Genomic DNA, 20,419 nt, shown 5'->3' with positions numbered 1-20,419 from the left:
CTCTTGCGTAAATGATATAATGTAAATGCATTAAGCATCTAATCTTTAGATAGTTGTGAAATTGATACTCAGACATTCTGTCTCTCCTTCTTTTGCTAAAGACGTAGCGTGCGATGTTGTAGTCACAATATGCAAAGACTTCCCAACCGTAAAGTAGTGCTGTGATTAGATATGTCTTAGCAAGCATCGTCTGTATATTTAGAGGAGTACATGTTCGCATATTCCATAAATTTCTTTGCATACCATGTACTTTGCAAGAAGCACGAAAAGTACGGTTGATAGCTTTGACTTGAACATTAAACCCAAATTACAGGATGACTCTACTTGTTCTATTGCATTGTCCGAAAATTGTAATTCGATGTTGGCTTGAAGAGTTTGTGATTTTCCAATAATTATAAATTTAGCTTTTGATGGGTTGAGATCCAAACACTTATTACTTGCCCATTTATAGACAGATTCCACATCGTTGTTAACATTTGTAATACAAGTACTCATATTCGCAGTTTTAGTACTTGCATATAATTGGACATCATCGGAAACATTTGTAAACTACAGGAACGTCGGAAGGTCATATATAGCGTTTCCACTTTAAATAAAACCTTTTCCAAATTAAGTGCAACATTTTTCAAATAAAATGAAACCCTTTCGAAGGTAAATGAGAATTTTTCCAAAGCAAGTGAATCTTTATTCAAATCAATTGAATAATTTTCCAATTTAAATGAAACTCTTTCCAAGCTGATTTCAACCATGTTTTGTTTTAAGCATATTTTTATATCATTTTTATTAGTACAGTTGTAGCTTCAAAAATTAAAAGTAAATCATTTTCATTGAAATTCCAGACAAACTAAACGAAAGGCACGTTGCATGTGGTGTTGGTCACAGCCTATACACAAAACAGCACTGGCAGCATCAACCGTTTGGCGATCGCCGTGCGAAGATCAAAAGATTTTGGCAAAATATGTTTGTGTTTGTTGCTATTAGCATCGTTGGATAAGTTGGATTGGAATAAGGGAAGTAAGATGTGATTTGTTTTCTATTGCGCCTGTGAAGCAAGTAGTCTTAAATAGCCCTGTTCAAATTCAGATGTGTCCTGTGCAACATACTCTAGGGAGAGGGGGTCCCGCTGAGTACTTGGACCCAAATTTTAATACCATATTCTTTTTCTGGTCTCCAATACCTTTCATTTGATACCTTTATTGTGCCCATCGGAACACTTTCGGATATGGGTGGCGTTTTTGCGGTAATGGGGAGGGTCCGCCTTCACCAGATATCTAAAAATGTATAGCCTATGTTTCCTTCCAGACAAATGTACACAATCTATGAAAATTTTAAGAAAATCGGTTCAGCCAAGTATCATATAGTCATAAAGGGTCTAATGGCGTTTTTGAGGGGTGCCATGACCCCCTGTACTGATTTTGTATGCCAGATTCGAAATCTACTCCCGAATACTTTTCATTTGAGCCCCATATTGAAATGAATGTCCAATATGTCTGTTTGGGGCAGTTTTGTGTTGGTACTTTCATTTGATACCCATTATCGGTCCACTTTTGATTATGGATGGTGTTTTTGGGGTAACGGTGGAGGGTCTGCCCCTTCCGTTATCAATAAATTATAAAGCCTCTTCCTACTTCCTGACCATGTTCGTAATCTACTCCCGAATACCTTTCATTTGAGTCCCATATTGCCAAGCTCGCAAATAAACCTATTTTAAGGGGTTTTGGGGATGGGGAGGTCCCCCTCCCCCAGTTCATGGACCCAACTTTTATTATGAAATTTTACTCTACTCTTGAATACCTTTCATTTGAATCCCATATTGTCCCGATCGGTCCACTTTTATTTTTGGGTACTACTTTTGGGGTAAGGAGGAGGGTCCGCCTCCTATGCTTATGTATCCTTCGAGACCAACCTACACAATCTGTGAAACTTTCAATGAAATCGGTTCAGCCGTTTCTGAGTCTATACGGAACAAACAAAGAAACAAACGAACAAACACAAATTGTATTTTATATATAAGACTAGCTGACCCGGGCCCGCTCCGCTACGCCTTCTTTTACTTTATATGGAACAAAATTTTCCTTGGAATATATATTTTTGACAATTAATTAGAGCTTTTACTGAAGTACCATGCTACGAAAATAGTATATCGTTTTACTAATAGTTTAACAATATAAGTACCTTTATCTGAATCCCATATGATCTTTATTGATCTACGAATTTAAGTTTGGATGTAAGGTGTACTCTATTCTTAAAATACTTTATTTCAGCCCGATATTCTCATGATATCTGATTTAGGGGTGTTTTCGGGGGTGAGGGGGTCCCCCAGACACCTGGCCCCAAAATAGGTTGTTAAATTCGTTTTCTAATCTCAAATACCTTTCATTTGAGCCACATATTGGCATGGTTGAAATATTTTTACAGTTTGGGGGGTGTTTTGGAGAAGGGGTGATGCCCTAAATACATGGTCCTACATTTGAATATCAAACTCGCATTCTACTCCCAAATACCTTTATTTGAGCCCCATATTGCGATGGTCAGTAAAAATTGCTGTTTGCCTGGTATTTCAGGAAAGGGGTAGACAGAAAATTGGTCCCGAAATTGGGTATCAATTCTTGTTCTACCCCCAATACCCTTCTTTTAAGCACCACATTGACATCGTCGGTAAATATGACCGATTTAGGGGTGTTTTGGGGATTGGGTTGGTCCCCCAAACACTGTGCCCGGAATATATATATATATCATTTATTTGAACTCCATTTTGTCATTGGTCTCAAAATTGGATATCAAATTCATTCTCTAATCTCATTTAAACTCCTTATTGCAAAAGTCAGCAAATATGTCCGGTTTGGGGTATTGGCCTTAAAACCTATAAATATTTAATTCCACTCTCTGTAAGACCCAAATTGACTTGGTGAGCAAATTCGTCCTATTTGGGGGTTGTTATAGTAGTGGGACGTCCCCTAGACAGTTGATCCCTAATGTTGATATCAGATGCGTGGTCTACTCCCAAATTTCCATAGTCGGCAAACATGACCGGCTTGGGGGTGTTTGGGGGATGGGCGGCCACTCAGTGAGTTGGCCACTCTCTGTAAGACCCAAATTGACTTGGTGAGCAAATTCGTCCTATTTGGGGGTTGTTATAGTAGTGGGACGTCCCCTAGACAGTTGATCCCTAATGTTGATATCAGATGCGTGGTCTACTCCCAAATTTCCATAGTCGGCAAACATGACCGGCTTGGGGGTGTTTGGGGGATGGGCGGCCACTCAGTGAGTTGGCCTTGAAAATATATATTGGATTCGTGTTCTACTTAAAAACTCTCTTATTTGAGCCTCATATTGCAATAGTTAGCAAATACTTCCTTTTTGGGTGGTGTTGTGGGTGTAGGGTGGTCCCATAGACACTTTTCCCGAATATTGATATCAGATTCGTGCTTTACTCCCAAAAACCTTTTATTTAAGCACCATATTGCTGTGGTCGTAAGTTTGTCCCCTTTGAGGGATGTTTTTGGGGAGAGGCGGCCCCCCAAAACACTTGGTCCCATATTTGGATATCAACACACAAATACCTTTTATTTAAGCCCCATATTCCCACGGTGAGTAAATAAGTCCTGTTTGGGGGGTGTTTTGGGGAAGGGGTGGACCCCCAGAAACGTGGTCCCACATTTGGATATTATATTCGTATTCTACTCGCAAATACCTTTCATTTGAGTCCCATATTGCCATGGTCAGTAAATATGTCCGATTTAGGGGTGTTTTGGGTTGGTCCCCCTAACACTTGGTCCGACAATTGAATATCAAATACGTTTTGTTATCCTAAGTACCTTTCATTTGAGTTCCATATTGTCATGATTGGTCTTAATATATGTTTGGTAGGTTTTAGGGTGGGGCCCATCCGAAATTTGGATACCAAATTTTTTTTTAGGGTACTATATGAGAGCACACAAAATTTCGCTTAAATCGCACTACCCACCTCCGAGATCTGGCGTTTTTGAAAATTAGGGTAAGGGGGAGGGTCCGCCCCCTCAATATATATCAAAAATTTAGTACCCTATTTTCACCACCGGCTCATTATGCACCATCTGTGCACCAGGTTTGAATATATTTGAAAAAGTTATCATTTCAATTGGAAAATGATTCATTTACTGTGGAAAAGGTTTCACTTTATTTGGAAAGGGTTTAATTTCAAATGGAAATGCTATATATAGAGAGTAAATAACAAAAATGTAGTACCCTATTTTCACCACCGGCTCATTATGCACCATCTGTGAAAATTTCAAGAAAATCGGTTCAGCCGTTTCTGAGTCTATAAGGAACACACAAACATACAAACAAACCTTCAAACAAACACAAATTGAATTTTGTATATAAGATAAACTTAGTTTCAATTCGAGTTGAAAAAAAAAATGATTTGAAATGAAATAAGTTTCATTTAAGTTGGAAAATGTTTTATTTTATTTGGAAAAGGTTTGAATATATTTGAAAAAGTTATCATTTCAATTGGAAAATGATTCATTTACTGTGGAAAAGGTTTCGCTTGGTGTACGCCTTGTATTACATTTAACGAGTTTTATTTAGGCTCGTTAAGAAAAACACACTGCGAACGATTTGACAAGTACGATAAATTAGATTGCAGGCAGTATCAGTTTTGACAATAATTCAGTTTTGACAATAATATGTCATGGTGGACTGTATCAAAGGCCTTGCTGTGGTCGAAAAAACAAGAAAATATGTCATGTTTTTGTCCTGGCTTTAGCGGAGATCATTGACGACATCGATTAGAGTTGTGGTGCAGATTCTTTTCCAGATTGGTTTTCAGTAAAAATTTTTTCGGTTTCAAGAAACCGAATTTAGTAAACGTCCCAAAACTTTAGACAAAAAACATAAAAATGCTATAGGCCGGAACTCATTATTTGAGTAAGGTATTGGGATAAATTTTGCCAGTTCCCAATGTCTAGGAGAAGTGGATTGTCTAATTATGCTGTTAAGCAAATTGTTATGTTAACAATTTAGGCAGCACAAGTTTCATAAAACTTGGATACAATTCATCGGTACTAATTGCATTCGATTTAATTTAGGTGTGTAACAAAACAAAAACAATAATACCGGACGAAGTAAATTCTTTCTCATGGAACAAAGTTTGCACAACCGCAGACCAGAGCACATTTCCCGCTACTACAATATATTGCAGATGGAGAAGAGTGCATAGAGACATTGGAAACAAAAGAGGAACAGGAGATTGTAAGAAATAAATTCTATGATAGAGAGCCAGTCAACACCAATGGATAGATACACTCTCAGTGGGAAAAATAAGAAAATTGTAAAAGGAAAACGACAGCATCACCATAGTAAACGCAGATAAAGGCTATGTAACAGTGTCAATGAAAAAGGAAGAATACAAGGAAAGGATGTTGGGAATGATAAACGACATAGTGATGAATCGACGACTGGACAAGAACCCTACATCCGCCTTTCGAAAGAAAAATAATGACTTGGTAAATTAATTATCTGCAAATGGTATAATTAGTGAGGTTTGCCCTTCGGAAAACTCACCTGCAAGCCATCTTTGTAGGTACATTACTGCAATTTTATTAATTAATTTTACCGAAGAATCTAAGTACAATGTCAAAAACTCTTTAAAGGAAAAATTAAGCATGCTTCGATAGATACCAACGAAAAAATTTTTTCACTCCTTCTTCTCTAGTATCCCAGTGGAAGTGCCTTTTCCTGAAAGTACTAAGATACTAGAAAATCGTTATTTTAAGTATAAAGACAAGCTGTATATGCAAAAGAAAGGTTTGCTTATTGGATCGGCAGTATCACCAGTTCACACAAAGTAAATAATAGCTTGCCATACTTGGATATTCACCGGGCAGAATATTTAAATATCAATCAAACCACCCAAAAAATAGAGTCATTTATAAAAGCGACCAAAGATACCACAATAGAAATTTAAGAAAAATCGCCAAGATCCTTCAAAACAATTGTTTCCCATCAAAAGTAATGGAATCATTATTAAAGAAACCAAAGAACATTAAGCAGCAAGAGAGTGAAACAATATGTCGCAAATCTATAACATATGTACCATAACTGTCAGTGAAAATGGAACATAAAATCACAAACACACTCAGAAATTAGACAATATGGAGAAATCAAATGTCGTTTCGGAGAAATACGAAAATTACATATTTTATCCGCACAAGACACTTCCCGAATGACCCAACATAAAATTATTCTATATCTCGGAAACTGTGAGTGCTAGGTAGGCAGAATAAAGCTGGATTGTAGATATTACTAGTGGCTTTCATACGAACCAATTCATTTACGAATCGGTTAAGTCGTTTCCGAGAAAAACGAAAATGACATATTCCATCCGCACAAGTCACTCCGAGAATGACCCAACATAAAATTATTCTATATCTCGGGAACCGTGAGTGTTAGGTAGGCAGAATAAAGCAGGATTGTAAATATTATTTGTAGCCTTTATACGCCTACCTAGCACTCACAGTTTCCATTTGCGAATCGGTTAAGTCGTTTCCGAGAAAAACGTTTCCGCACAAGACACTTCCAGAATGACCCAACAAAAAATTATTCTATATCTCGGAAACTGTGAATGTTAGGAAGGCAGAATAAGGCTGGATTGTAGATATTATAAGTGGCTTTCATACGAACCAATCCATTTGCGAATCGGCTAAGTCGTTTTCGAAAAAACGAAAATTATATATTCCATCCGCACAAGTCACTCCGAGAATGACCCAACATGAAATTATTCTATATCTCGGAAACTGTGAGTGCTAGGTAGTCAAAATTCAGGATGAAATTGTATACATTATTAATGGCTTTCAAACGAATCAATCCGATTGCAAATCGGTTAAGTCGTTTTTGAGTAAAACGAAAATTACATATTTCATCCGCACAAGTGACTCCGAGAATGACCCGGCTGAACAAAGTCCAATAAGAAAAACGAGAGGATATTAACAAAGCAGAAATATTAATTTTGTTTTATTTCCTACTAGCTGACTCGGGCCCGCTCCGCTGTCCCTTCTTTTAATGGAACAAAATTTTCCTTGGAATATATATTTTTGGCAATTAATTAGAGCTTTTAGTGAAGTACCATGCTACGAAAATAGTATATCGTTTTACTAATAGTTTAACAATATAAGTACCTTTATCTGAATCCCATATGATCTTTATTGATCTACGAATTTAAGTTTGGATGTAAAGTGTACTCTATTCTTAAAATACTTTATTTCAGCCCGATATTCTCATGATATCTGATTTAGGGGTGTTTTCGGGATAAGGGGTCCCTCAGACACATGGCCCTGAAAAATATCAGCATCGTGCTCTTCTTTCAAATACCATTTATTTAAACCCCATATTGCCATTGGTTTAGGGGAGTTTACACGATGAGGCGTCCCCCAAACACCTGGCCCCAAAATAGGTTGTTAAATTCGTTTTCTAATCTCAAATACCTTTCATTTGAGCCACATATTGGCATGGTTGAAAAATTTTTACAGTTTGGGGGCTGTTTTGGGGATGGGGTGATGCCCATGGTCCTACATTTGAATATCAAACTCACATTCTACTCCCAAATACCTTTATTTGAGCCCCATATTGCGATGGTCACTAAAAAATTGCTGTTTGTCTGGTATTTCAGGAAAGGGGTAGACCCCCAGAAAATTGGTCCCGAAATTGGGTATCAATTCTTGTTCTACCCCCCAATACCCTTCATTTAAGCACCACATTGACATCGTCGGTAAATATGACCGATTTAGGGGTGTTTTGGGGATTGGGTTGGTCCCCCAAACACTATGCCCGGAAAATATATCAGCAACGTGTTCTATTCTCATATATCTATATATCATTTATTTGAACTCCATTTTGCCATTGGTCTCAAAATTGGATATCAAATTCATTCTCTAATCTCATTTAAACTCCTTATTGCAAAAGTCAGCAAATATGTCCGGTTTGGGGTATTGCCCCTAAAAACTAAACCGGCTTGGCAAACATGACCGGCTTGGGGGGGTGTTTTGGGGGATGGGCGGCCACTCAGTGAGTTGGCCTTGAAAATGTATATTGGATTCGTATTCTATTTAAAAATCCTCTTATTTGAGCCTCATATTGCAATAGTTAGCAAATACCTCCTTCTTGGGTGGAGTTGTGGGGGTGGGTGGTCCCCGAATATTGATATCAGATTCGTGCTTTACTCCCAAAAACCTTTCATTTAAGCCCCATATTGCTATGGTCGTAAATTTATCCCCTTTGGGGGTTGTTTTTGAGGAGAGGCGGCCCCCCAAAACACTTGGTCCCATATTTGGATATCAACACTCAAATACCTTTTATTTAAGCCCCATATTCCCATGGTGAGTAAATAAGTCCTGTTTGGGGGGTGGACTCCCAGAAATGTGGTCCCATATTTGGATATTATATTCGTATTCTACTCGCACATACCTTTCATTTGAGTCCCATATTGCCATGGTCGGTAAATATGTCCGATTTAGGGGTGTTTTGGGGTGGTCCCCCTAACACTTGGTCCGACAATTGGATATCAAATACGTTTTCTTATCCTAAATAAATTTCATTTGAGCCCCATATTGTCATGATTGGTTTAAATATATGTTTGGTAGGTTTAAGGGTGGGGCGGCCCCCCCTAGATACCCCATCCGAAATTTGGATACCAAATTTTTATTTTTAGGGTACTATATGAGAGCACACAAAATTTCGCTTAAATCGCACCACCCACCTCCGAGATCTGGCGTTTTTGAAAATTATGGTAAGGGGGAGGGTTCGCCCCCCCTCCATATATCAAAAAATGTAGTACCCTATTCTCACCACCGGCTCATTATGCACCATCTGTGAAAATTTCAAGAAAATCGGTATAGCCGTTTCTGAGTCTATAAGGAACACACAAACATACAAACAAACCTACAAACAAACACAAATTGATTTTTATATATAAGATTTAGATATGTAAGTAAAATAGGAAACATAGATTAACTAAATATGGGTAAAGAATTTGAACTTCGCACTTATACTGGTTGTTGGCGCTTGTGTGAGTTTGCTTCGTTTGCATTTTCTTGATATGCATTAGTTCCTTTCCCGTAAAAGAAACTATGGCGCTATACACGTATATAGGGTTTCGGCAGTCGTAAATTCCAATATGTGTATCTTTCTTTTATTTCTTTTCTATTTGCTGTAAGTTAGATTTTTTAATTTTTTCGGCAGAGCTGCTTGCTTTGAAGAAAAATAAAATAATTACCGACACATACAGGGTGGCTGATGAATATTGCTACAATGATGAATATTGCTACATTTTTTTTCGGTGTATGGAATACATTTTTCTTTTATTCATGTTAAATTAAATTATTAAATTAATTATTAAATTATTATTAATTAAATTAATTAATTAATTAATTAAATTAATTATTAAATTATTATTATTAAATAGAAAAAAAGTTATTACATTTTTTTTTGGTAGCGGCTTTCATCAGCCACCCTGTATAAGCTTGACATTTGCTGTCAAATTTTGAGAGCAAAAAAAAAATCTTGAAAATGCATTTCATTGATATGCAAAATATCAATAAGTAAATAGAAATAGAAAAAAAAAATAAAAAGACCACGAGCTTGAATAAATTGTTTTTTAAACAAAATATTTTGTTTGTAAGTCTAAAATATTTTATTTATTTAAAAATATGGTTGGAAAAAATAATTAATAACATATCATCTAGAAACGAATTATAGAGGTTAGGTTAGGTTGAAATGAGGATGCAGATATTAATAAGCCCCATGTCACTATGGACATACACCTAAGCCAGTAATCGGCTTGTTGTGCGATTTAAAAACTATAAAGTAACCTCTAAAAAGAAAATTTTAATTTAGGAATTCCGAATTATATAATAATAAAATTATTTATAAAGAATATTAAAAAAAATTAAGTACTAGGAAAACTCGTCTTTTAAACCCGTCCTGATCTTACTTTAATTTTCCCATTTTTGTTTTTTTTTCTCGGTATTCCATAATCCACATTAGCATTTTAAAGAAGTTATACAGGTCTTACAGTACTCCAGGATCTAATCGCGCCTAGTGCTGTCATCAGTATCGTTGCTAGAGCTCTCGATAATCTCGAGATTGATTGTCAATTTAAGAATTTATAAAATGAAAGGTCGAAAAAATAAAAACAAACAGCATTTAAAATTAATTTTTTAAATCTGAACAATATCATCTTCAAAAAACCAATTTCATAGCAAATTCAAATAAGCGCAAAATAAAAATTGCATGGAACATTTAACAACAATAAAAAATCTTTATTATAAAAAAAGTCGGTTTCTCATTCTTCAGTTATAATTTATCATATCGTTATTCTACTTGTTAACGGAATTTTTTTTTATACTCTCCACCATAGGATAGAGGTATACTAATTTCGTCATTCCTTTGGCCTACAACAAAGCCCAAATCAGTCTATATCCCGATATAATTCCATTATCATAGAAGTTACTATCCATTAGCATTTGTTTGCCCACAAAGAGATACCGGGCTGAGAACTTGACAAATGCGACTCCTGGTGGAGGGTATATACGTTTCGGCCCGGTCGAACTTAGCACACTTTTACTTATTTTCTTTCCGCTGTTACGATGCGCACCCGAATTCATAACAAAACTAACTGATTAAGCCGCCTATCAAAACGAAAATAAGAAAATAAATGCCTACTGGACTAGCTTGCCCAAAAATGTTTACAAAGCATATTTTAATAAATTCCGACTGTAAATGGTTTTGTATTTCACTGGCAGCTAGGAAAAATATCCTTAAAATGCACTTCCATATTTTTAGGAATTGTATCCCTTTTTTATACCCTCCACCATAGGATGGAGGTATACTAATTTCGTCATTCCGTTTGTAACACCTCGAAATATTCGTCTAAGACCCCATAAAGTACATATATTCTAGATCGTCATGACATTTTAAATCGATTTAGCCATGTCCGTCCGTCTGTCGAAAGCATGCTAGTTTACGAAGGAGTAAAGTTAGGTTCTTGAAATTTTGCAAAAATACTTTTAATGTAGTGTAGGCCGGTTGGAATTGTAAATGGGCTAATCGGTCCATGTTTTCATATAGCTGTCATATAAACCGATCTCGTGTCTTGATTTCTTGAGCCACTAGAGAGCGAATTTCCTCTCCGATTTGGCTGAAACTTTGTATGAAGTGTTTTGATATGACTTTCAACAACTGTAATAAGTTTGGGCCGGATCGGTAAATTACCTGATATAGCTGCCGTATATACCGATCTGGGGTCTTGACTTCTTATGCCTCGAGGGGGTGCAATTGTACAAAGGCTTCTCCCATGACCTTCAACACTCGTGTCCAATATGGTCTGAGTCGAACTATAACCCGATGCAGCTCCCATATTACACAATGTTTTCTACTATGGTCTTCAACATTCAATTCATTTATGGTCCAAATCGGACTTTATATAGCTCCAATGGCATAACAATTCTTATCTATTATTCTTTCTTTGCCTAAAAAGAGCTGCCGCGCAAAGAATTCGACAAATGCGATCCATGGTGAAGAGTGTATAAAATTCGGCACTGCTGAACTTGGCACGCTATTACAAGTTTATTCTACACTAACTAAAAAGTTATGTATTTAATATTTATTTTCTTGCTTCTACAACGTGATGCACTTGAAATTAGCAAGTCTGCAAAAACAATGTAATAAGTTTCAGTAAAAATTTGATAAAAGTTTCTTTTTTTCATACAAAATTTTTGAGTATATCACAGATTGCAAACAGGGATGTTATTTTTTCCTTCCGAGAGTATTTTTTAATTGCATTTTTTTAAACTTATATTATTATTTATAAGGAAAAGTTTTTAGGAAATTTCTATGCCCATTTTAAGTATATCTTTATATTTTACAAGAGAAAATGTTCATAAACCGTAATAAAATTTGTAATTTTTGATACAATTTTTACTACATTATACGAAACCCTCTTTTCAGTGTATATAGGAGCTATATCCAAATCTGAATCGATTTTCCCCAAATTCAATAGACCTCCTCCAGGCTAAAAAAATTTGTGTGCCAAATTTGAAGACGATGGGATAAAAGTTGCGACCTGTACTTTGCACACAAACTAACATGGACAGACAGACAGACAGACGGACATAGCTAAATCGAATCAGTAAATGATTCTGAGTCGATACTAATCAATGGGATGTTAGAGATAAATGCACTAAATTATAATACTCTGTACCACAGAAGTGGTATAGGGTATAATAACACCGGTATTGCCAAAACTGAACGCATCTTTAAAGTATGTTTATTCTACAGTCCTATATTGGAAATGGAAAGATAATTAGAATGTTAAAAAATATTCACTTCAAATTTGTTTGTTTAATTTTTTCAGTAGTAGAGTGAGTACGAATCATACTCCCAAATCTAGAAGAACGTTGATCCAGTTACGTCCTGTGAAACTTTAAAACTTTTATATCGGATATAGTATATATTTGAACAACACATGCGTTAAACAGATAAAGTGATGTAGATTCGAGAGAAAGTCCCATGGTCCCTCTGTTGTATAACATTTGAAGAAACATTCAATATGAAATCGCCACTTTAGGGTGTAGCAAAGCATATCGGGGCCTGCTAGTAATAAAATAAAATAATCTAATAAACAAAGAATATGCAATTTAAAAATCGTATTTTATTTATGACGAACAAAAGACACTACATATTTGGGCAAACAAGCGTATATTTCCCACAAAGTTAGCTACGATTTTGTAGTAACCGAAATCTAATCTGTAATTTTCCCATTAAGAAAATCTCTTTGCTTACGACACAATAAGTTTACCTCTCGAAAATGTAGGTTATGGCAAATGAATCATTTTGTACGCATAATTACTGGTTTAAATCGTCTAGTTGGTTACTGAACAGAGGTTGATGCCAGCTCACTCCTTCAAATCTTGGCGGGCAATGGTTTGTACACATATATACATTCAATTCCTTTTGTATTTTTTCAGATACATAAAAGATAATACGAGTCACCCCCTCATTGTTTCTGGACCAAGCGGATGTGGAAAAAGCGTATTTATTTCAAAAATAGTTGAAAATATTTTCAAGTGGAAGCCCGAAACAAATTTGGTACTAAGGTAATATTGATGAATATTTATATATGTATATATATATATATATATATATATATATATATATATATATATATATATATATATATATATATATATATATATATATATATATATATATATATATATATATATATATATATATATATATATATATATATATATATATATACTACAATATCTTAACAATAACATTTATGTATCTTCTTCTTAGATATGCGAATTTGGCAGCCCGGTCGTCGGATATCGTATTATTGTTGGGTTCGTTAGCTTGTCAACTATCGGTATTGGCTTATGGGCGTCAAATTAGAGCGAATCACGTATGTATACTGCGATAATTTTAGCGTGCTATGCAGGGAACTGGCAATTTTAAGTTTTGTAATTTTTATAGTATCCCAACCCCACCCACGACAAAACAAAAAATTATTTGTGCAAACGAATATCGGAAGAATATCATACTATTTTGACAAGCATCTACTCTATACTTATCTTTACCCATTTTTTTGATTTATTTGTAGTCCTATTAATACACCTTGGTACCTCAATTGAAACCAATTATATGAGTACTAGTACTAGTAGTCACTCGCGTCAAGGCTCTTTCATTCGGGTTTTGTTTTGGGCTGAGTTTATATTTAATGTTCGATTAATAATTCGTAGGCGCTACGAACATTATGACATCCTATTTTCCACTGAATGGTCCATTCGGCGAAAAAATGGAAATAAGTATACAGCTTTTTATTATCTGTTGATCCGAGCGGGTACAAATGTCATTCTAAATAAATGACAGTTTAAAATTTAAAAAGTTAACTTAGGAAGAATTTTTGTATTTGAATAAAACTGTCCAGTATAATTTAGAAGAAAACTGTGAATAGTGTTTATTAATTTATAATTTTGTCAAGCAAAGTGTTCAATTTTGATTGCTTAGTAACACTTGCACTTCACTCCCGCTGCACTTATATATAACTAATAGATAATATTTATATATTTCAAAGATGAGTTATTATCCATATACCTTTGAAGCTTTGCCGTTCTTTTGGCCAATTTGGATATATATTTGTTGCAAAAAGCCATGGTTGATTGTTATTTTCGTTACATTAACGGAGTTTTGATCTGCCGCATAAAATGTCTATAATAAGGACGAAAAAGAAAAAATATATTGAAGTAACTATACAATAAATAGGTAAGGTTAGGTTGTAAGGAGGGTGCGAGTATTAATCCGCACCACGCCACCATGGACATAAACCTAAGCCAGTAATCGCCTTGTTTTGCGCTCTAAATACTAAAACGGAACGTCTAGACGGAAAGAAAATCTAAGTTACTAATTCCGTGCTACTTACAAAATCCTTAATTGTTTTCCATACCACGCCATCCCCACCTAAGTACCGGTGCACAGTGTCGTACGTTGCGTGCATTTATTACCCGATTTGGCTGAAATTTTATATAATGGATTGTTTTAAGTCCGTCGTCATCCGATACGAATATGGTCTTCAAGGGACCTTATTTAGATATAGCTGTCATATAGATCGATCTGCCGATTTAGGGTCTTAAGGCCATTAAAGCCGCATTTATTTCCCGATTTCCCTCTTTTCATCCGACCCGAATATTGTTCAGATCGAACTGTATTTAGATTCGGAAAAAGCTGTCATAAAGATCTATCTGTGGACTTAGGATCTTACTGTGTTTAAATATTGCTGCTATATAGTCCAATGTACCAATTTAGGGTCTTAAGCCCATAAAAGCCGCATCTATTACCGGCCGCATTTTAAACAGTGAGTTGTTTAAAATCTTCTTCCATCCGACCTGAGTATGGTTCAGATCGGACTATATTTAGACATAGCTGCCTTATAGACCGGTCTGCCGATATAGTGTCTAAAGCACGTTAGAGACGCATTTATTATTAAATTTCCTTGGAATTTAAAAAAAGTGAGTATCTAGATCTATAACCACCACAATGGATTCTGCGAAAATTTTTCACAAACTTAATTGAAGTACATATGTATGCTTTACATACCCAATTTCTGTCATATCAAGCAAAAATTAAAATTTCCAGAGATCATAGAAAGTTATTCGGGGGATCAGCTTATATGAGAGCTATATCAGTTTACAAACCAATTTGGACAATATTTATCATGGATATGGAAAGTCAAAATAACCTATTGCGTGCAACATTTCAGCCCAATCGTACAATTTCCAGGGGCTCATGATGAAAAATCAGGAGATAGGTTTATATGGGAGACAACGACGTAGACAGGAGGGAAGGGGGTGGCCCTCGGGCCCACAACCATCCCAAAATAATTTTGCTTAAAGAAAAAATTTATTCCAAACAAAAATTTCAGTAAAATTTTTTAAATTGATAAAATTTCAAAACATTTTGCCCGGGCTAGGTCCGCCTTAAAATTATTTTTCTTTGGGACAAAATCGCAATTTAATCTTATATATAAAAATCAATTTGTGTTTGTTTGTTTGATTGTGTGTTCCTTATAGACTCAGAAACGGCTGAAGCGATTTTCTTGAAATTTTCACAGATGGTACATAATGATCCCGTGGAGAAAATAGAGTACTAAATTTTTTGATATCTAGAGGGGGGCGGACCCTCCCCCCTACCCTAATTTTCAGAAACGCCAGATCTCGGAGATGGGTGGCGCGGAATTTTATGTGTTCTCATATAGTACCCTAAAAATAAAAATTTGGTATCCAAATTTCGGATGGGTTACCTAGGGGGGCCGACCCACCCTAAAACCTACCAAACATATATTTAGACCAATCGTGACAATATGGGACTCAAATGAAAGGTATTTAGGATAAGAAAACGTATCTGATATCCAATCGTCCAAGTGCTAGGGGGACCACCCCAACCTTCAAAACACCCCAAAATCGGACATATTTACCGACCATGGCAATATTGGACTTAAATCAAAGGTATTTGCGAGTAGAATCTGATACTCAAATGTGGGACCACGTTTTTGGGGGTCCTCCACTTCCCCAAAACAGCCTCCAAACAGGACTTATTTACTGACCATGGCAATATGGGGTTTAAATAAAAGGTATTTGAGGGTAGAATTTGAATCTGATATACAATTATGGGACAAAGTGTTTGGGGGGCCGCTTCTCCCCAAAAAACATCCCCCGAAGGGTGCAAATTTACGACCATGGCAATATGGGGCTCAAATGAAAGGTCTTTGGGGTAAAGCACGAATCTGATATCAATATTCGGGAAAAGTGTCTATGGGGCCACCCCACCCCCACAACACTGCCCAAATAGGAATTATTTGCTGACTATTGCAATATGAGGCTCAAATAAGAGAGTTTTAATGTAGAACACGAATCCGATATATGTTTTCAAGGCCAACTCACTGAGTGGCCGCCCATCCCCCAAAACACCCCCCAAGCCGGTCATGTTTGCCGACTTTGGAAAGATGGGGCTCAAATTAAAGGTATTTGGGAGTAGACCACGTATCTGATATCAACATTTGGAACCAACTGTCTAGCGGACGTCCCACCACCATAACAACCCCCAAATAGGACGTATTTGCTCACCAAGACAATTTGGGTCTTAAAGAGAGTGGAACTAAATATTTATAGTTTTTAGGGCCAATACCCCAAACCGGACATATTTGCTGACCTTTGCAACAAGGAGTCTAAATAATATTATAAAGGGTGATTTTTTTGAGGTTAGGATTTTCATGCATTAGTATTTGACAGATCACGTGGGATTTCAGACATGGTGTCAAAGAGAAAGATGCTCAGTATGCTTTGACATTTCATCATGAATAGACTTACTAACGAGCAACGCTTGCAAATCATTGAATTTTATTACCAAAATCAGTGTTCGGTTCGAAATGTGTTCAAATTTTGACAAATTTTGTTCAGCGATTAGGCTCATTTCTGGTTGAATGGCTACGTAAATAAGCAAAATTGCCGCATTTGGAGTGAAGAGCAACCAGAAGCCGTTCAAGAACTGCCCATGCATCCCGAAAAATGCACTGTTTGGTGTGGTTTGTACGCTGGTGGAATCATTGGACCGTATTTTTTCAAAGATGCTGTTGGACGCAACGTTACGGTGAATGAACACATTTCGAACCGAACACTGATTTTGGTAATAAAATTCAATGATTTGCAAGCGTTGCTCGTTAGTAAGTCTATTCATGATGAAATGTCAAAGCATACTGAGCATCTTTCTCTTTGACACCATGTCTGAAATCCCACGTGATCTGTCAAATACTAATGCATGAAAATCCTAACCTCAAAAAAATAACCCTTTAAAACGAATTTGATATGCAATTTTGAGGCCAATGGCAATATGGGGTTCAAATAAATGATATACAGATATCTGAAAATAGAGCACGTTGCTGATATATTTTCCGGGCTTAGTGTTTGGGTAACTTTACTGACCATGTCAATGTGGAGCTTAAATGAAAGGTATTGGGGGGTAGAGCAAGAATTGATACCCATTTCGGGATCAATTTTCTGGGAGTCTATTGCTTTCCCAAAATACCCCACAAACAGCAATTTTTTAGTGACCATCGCAATATGAGGCATTTGGGAGTAGAATACAAATTTGATATCCAAATGTAGGACCATGTATGTAGGGCATCACCCCTTCGCCAAAACACCCCCCAAAATGTAAAAATTTTTCAACCATGCCAATATATGGCTCAAATGAAAGGTATTTGAGATTAGAAAACGAATTTGACCATGTGTCTGGGGGACGCCTCATCCGGTAAACTCCCCTAAACCAATGGCAATATGTGGTTTAAATAAATGGTATTTGAGAGAAGAGCACGATGTTGATATTTTTTCGGGGCCGAGTGTCTGGGGCACCACCTCAACCCCGAAATCACCCCTTAATCAGATATCACGAGAATATCGGGCTGAAAATTCGTAGACCAATAAGGATCATATGGCATTCAGATAAAGGCACTTATATTGTTAAACTGTCAGTCAAGCGTCATATATATACTATTTTCGTAGCGTGGTATTTCACAAAAAGCTCTTTAATTGTCTTTTACTTTATATGAAACTTTCGTTTCATATAAAGTAAAAGAAGGCGCAGCGGAGCGGGCCCGGGTCAGCTAAATAGTTTTTAACAAAAACAAAATTTTGATGAAATTTGTTCTAAACAAATTTTATTGATTTTTTTCTAAAGACAAAATTTCAGCGCAACATTCTCTAATGACAAAACTTTAGCACGGTCGAACCCCCTCGATATTATTTTTATACCCCCCACCGAAGGATGGGGGTATATTCATTTTGCCATTCCGTTTGCAATACATCGAAATATCCATTTCCAACCCTATAAAGTATATATATTCGTGATCAGCGTAAAAATCTAAGACAATCTAGCCATATCCGTCCGTCTGTCTGTTGAAATCGCGCTACATTCTTCAAAAATAGAGATTGAGCTGAAACTTTGCACATCCGCCGATTGGGGTCTTAGGCCCATTAAAGCCACATTTGTGATCCGATTTTGCGAAGAACTTGAAACAGTGAGTTGTGTTAGACCAGTCGACATCCTTCTTCAATTTGGCTCAGATCGGTCCAGAATTGGATATAGCTGTCATATAGACCGATCTCTCGATTTAAGGTCTTCGGCACATAAAAGGCGCATTTATTGTCCGATTTCGCCGAAATTTGGGACAATGGGTTGTGTTAGACTTTTCGACATCCGTGTCGTATATGGTTCAGATCGGTCTATATTTGGATATGGCTACCAAAAAGACCAATATTTTGTACTACAAAATTGAACAATGACTTGTACTTATTAGATCACTCAAATGTGTTCCAAATCGGACCATATTTCGATAAAGCCCCTATGGCTGCTATTATGACGAAAGTTGGTTTACATATATACCCGAGGTGGTGGGTATCCAAAGTTCGGCCCGGCCGAACTTAACGCCTTTTTACTTTTTTTCTAAAGACAAAATTTAAAAAAAATCAATAAGTTTTTTTCAGCGAAAAACTCTCTAAAGACAATCTAACTTCGAGATTTTTTTTAAACCAAAATTTAAATAAAATTTAGCATTTTTCGACACTAGACTTTGCATAAAAATTTTTCAAGTCTTTTTATTATGCTATCTGTCTATAGACAAATTTCAATAAATATTTTTAAATACAAAATTTTAGCCCACTACGCCTGGTCCTCGATTCTGATGAAATTTTATATATTCATAATTTAGAGAATTTATATTGACGTAGCAATTTTTTTTAATATTTTGAATTGTAGAAATTTTTTAATAAAAAAATCTTTTTATTTCCTGTGCCACTACAACAAAATATCATTATCTTAATATTTTATGACTATTTAGCGAAGAAAGCTGGATTTAATGATTTTGGCGATCAAAAGAAGACAGATTTTGGTTGTCAAAAGAAGAAGAAAAGACACTAAAACGGTTTCCAGAAATCTCACTCCTAAGAATTTTGAGAAATTTTATCGTCTGATTTTTGTGATATAAGATATTGCCGACTTTCGACAAGCCAATTTTCCCCCAAAACATGAGGGGAAAAATTGTTGTAACTGGTTTCATTTGTCATTTTACGTCAAGCAAATTTCATTACGAAACCTCTTTCCTCACTCGAGCTAGAATTTTTGTAAGGCAGCTGTATTCTTGGTATTTTTCGTCGTTAATGGGTTAATGCAATTCTTTTAAAGACCGAAGTGCAATGTATTTTTTTAAATATTGTTTTTATGATTATTTTAAACGAAAAGTTGTTAAAAGTTTCTTTTAGGAAAAATCTTAGCAAAGTATTCTTGGCAAAAATGTCTTTTAAAAAATCGTTCCGAAAGACAAGCATTTAACAAAAATTTAAATTAAAAAATGTCTTTAAATGAAATATTTTTTTTTGTTTGATTTTGAATTTTTGATTTTCTTCCAAAAAATATTTTGTCAATGAAAAGATTTTTCAAATAATGACTTCCTTTTGTGTTTTGTACGAAAATCTTTAATGAAATTCGAAGAGTCAAATTGCATGTTTACAAAAAGGTGGGCATTTAGTTCGTGTTTCACACTGAAATACCCGATTACTTATTTGCAAATCTACAAATAAATCCTTGATAACATAGCACTTTTATTTAAATTTTATCATAAATAGTGGGAATGCCCCAATGAATAATTAGTCAGCAGACTTTTATCTATGAGAGCAATCAACTTACGTTTGCCGCTAGGTCATTTGACATCAATTAGTGAGCAAAGATAGAAAAAAGTTTACAACTGCAATAACGTAGAAATCTCTTCGTGTTTCGGATATTTAGTTCTACCAACTTTTCTTATTTTATTTAAAAAAAATTAGGAAAA

At 35.7% G+C, this 20,419-nt stretch overlaps 1 protein-coding gene across 7 annotated transcripts in view; it reads left to right on the top strand.

Moving 5' to 3' along the window:
• The window catches only part of LOC106089892 (uncharacterized), a 289,467-nt gene that overhangs the window by 162,837 nt on the left and 106,211 nt on the right, over nt 1-20,419 (top strand). For all 7 annotated transcript variants that reach the window (XM_059364663.1, XM_059364661.1, XM_059364660.1 and 4 more), the window contains 2 exons: nt 13,005-13,133; nt 13,342-13,447. In XM_059364663.1, the coding sequence (XP_059220646.1) occupies nt 13,005-13,133; nt 13,342-13,447 (235 nt within the window). The remainder of the gene's footprint in view (nt 1-13,004; nt 13,134-13,341; nt 13,448-20,419) is intronic.

This window comes from Stomoxys calcitrans, chromosome 3, assembly GCF_963082655.1.
Source record: "Stomoxys calcitrans chromosome 3, idStoCalc2.1, whole genome shotgun sequence".
Lineage (NCBI taxonomy): Eukaryota > Metazoa > Arthropoda > Insecta > Diptera > Muscidae > Stomoxys > Stomoxys calcitrans.
The sequence above is the reverse complement of the archived record's forward strand: the minus strand, read 5'-3'. Positions and strand labels throughout refer to the sequence as shown.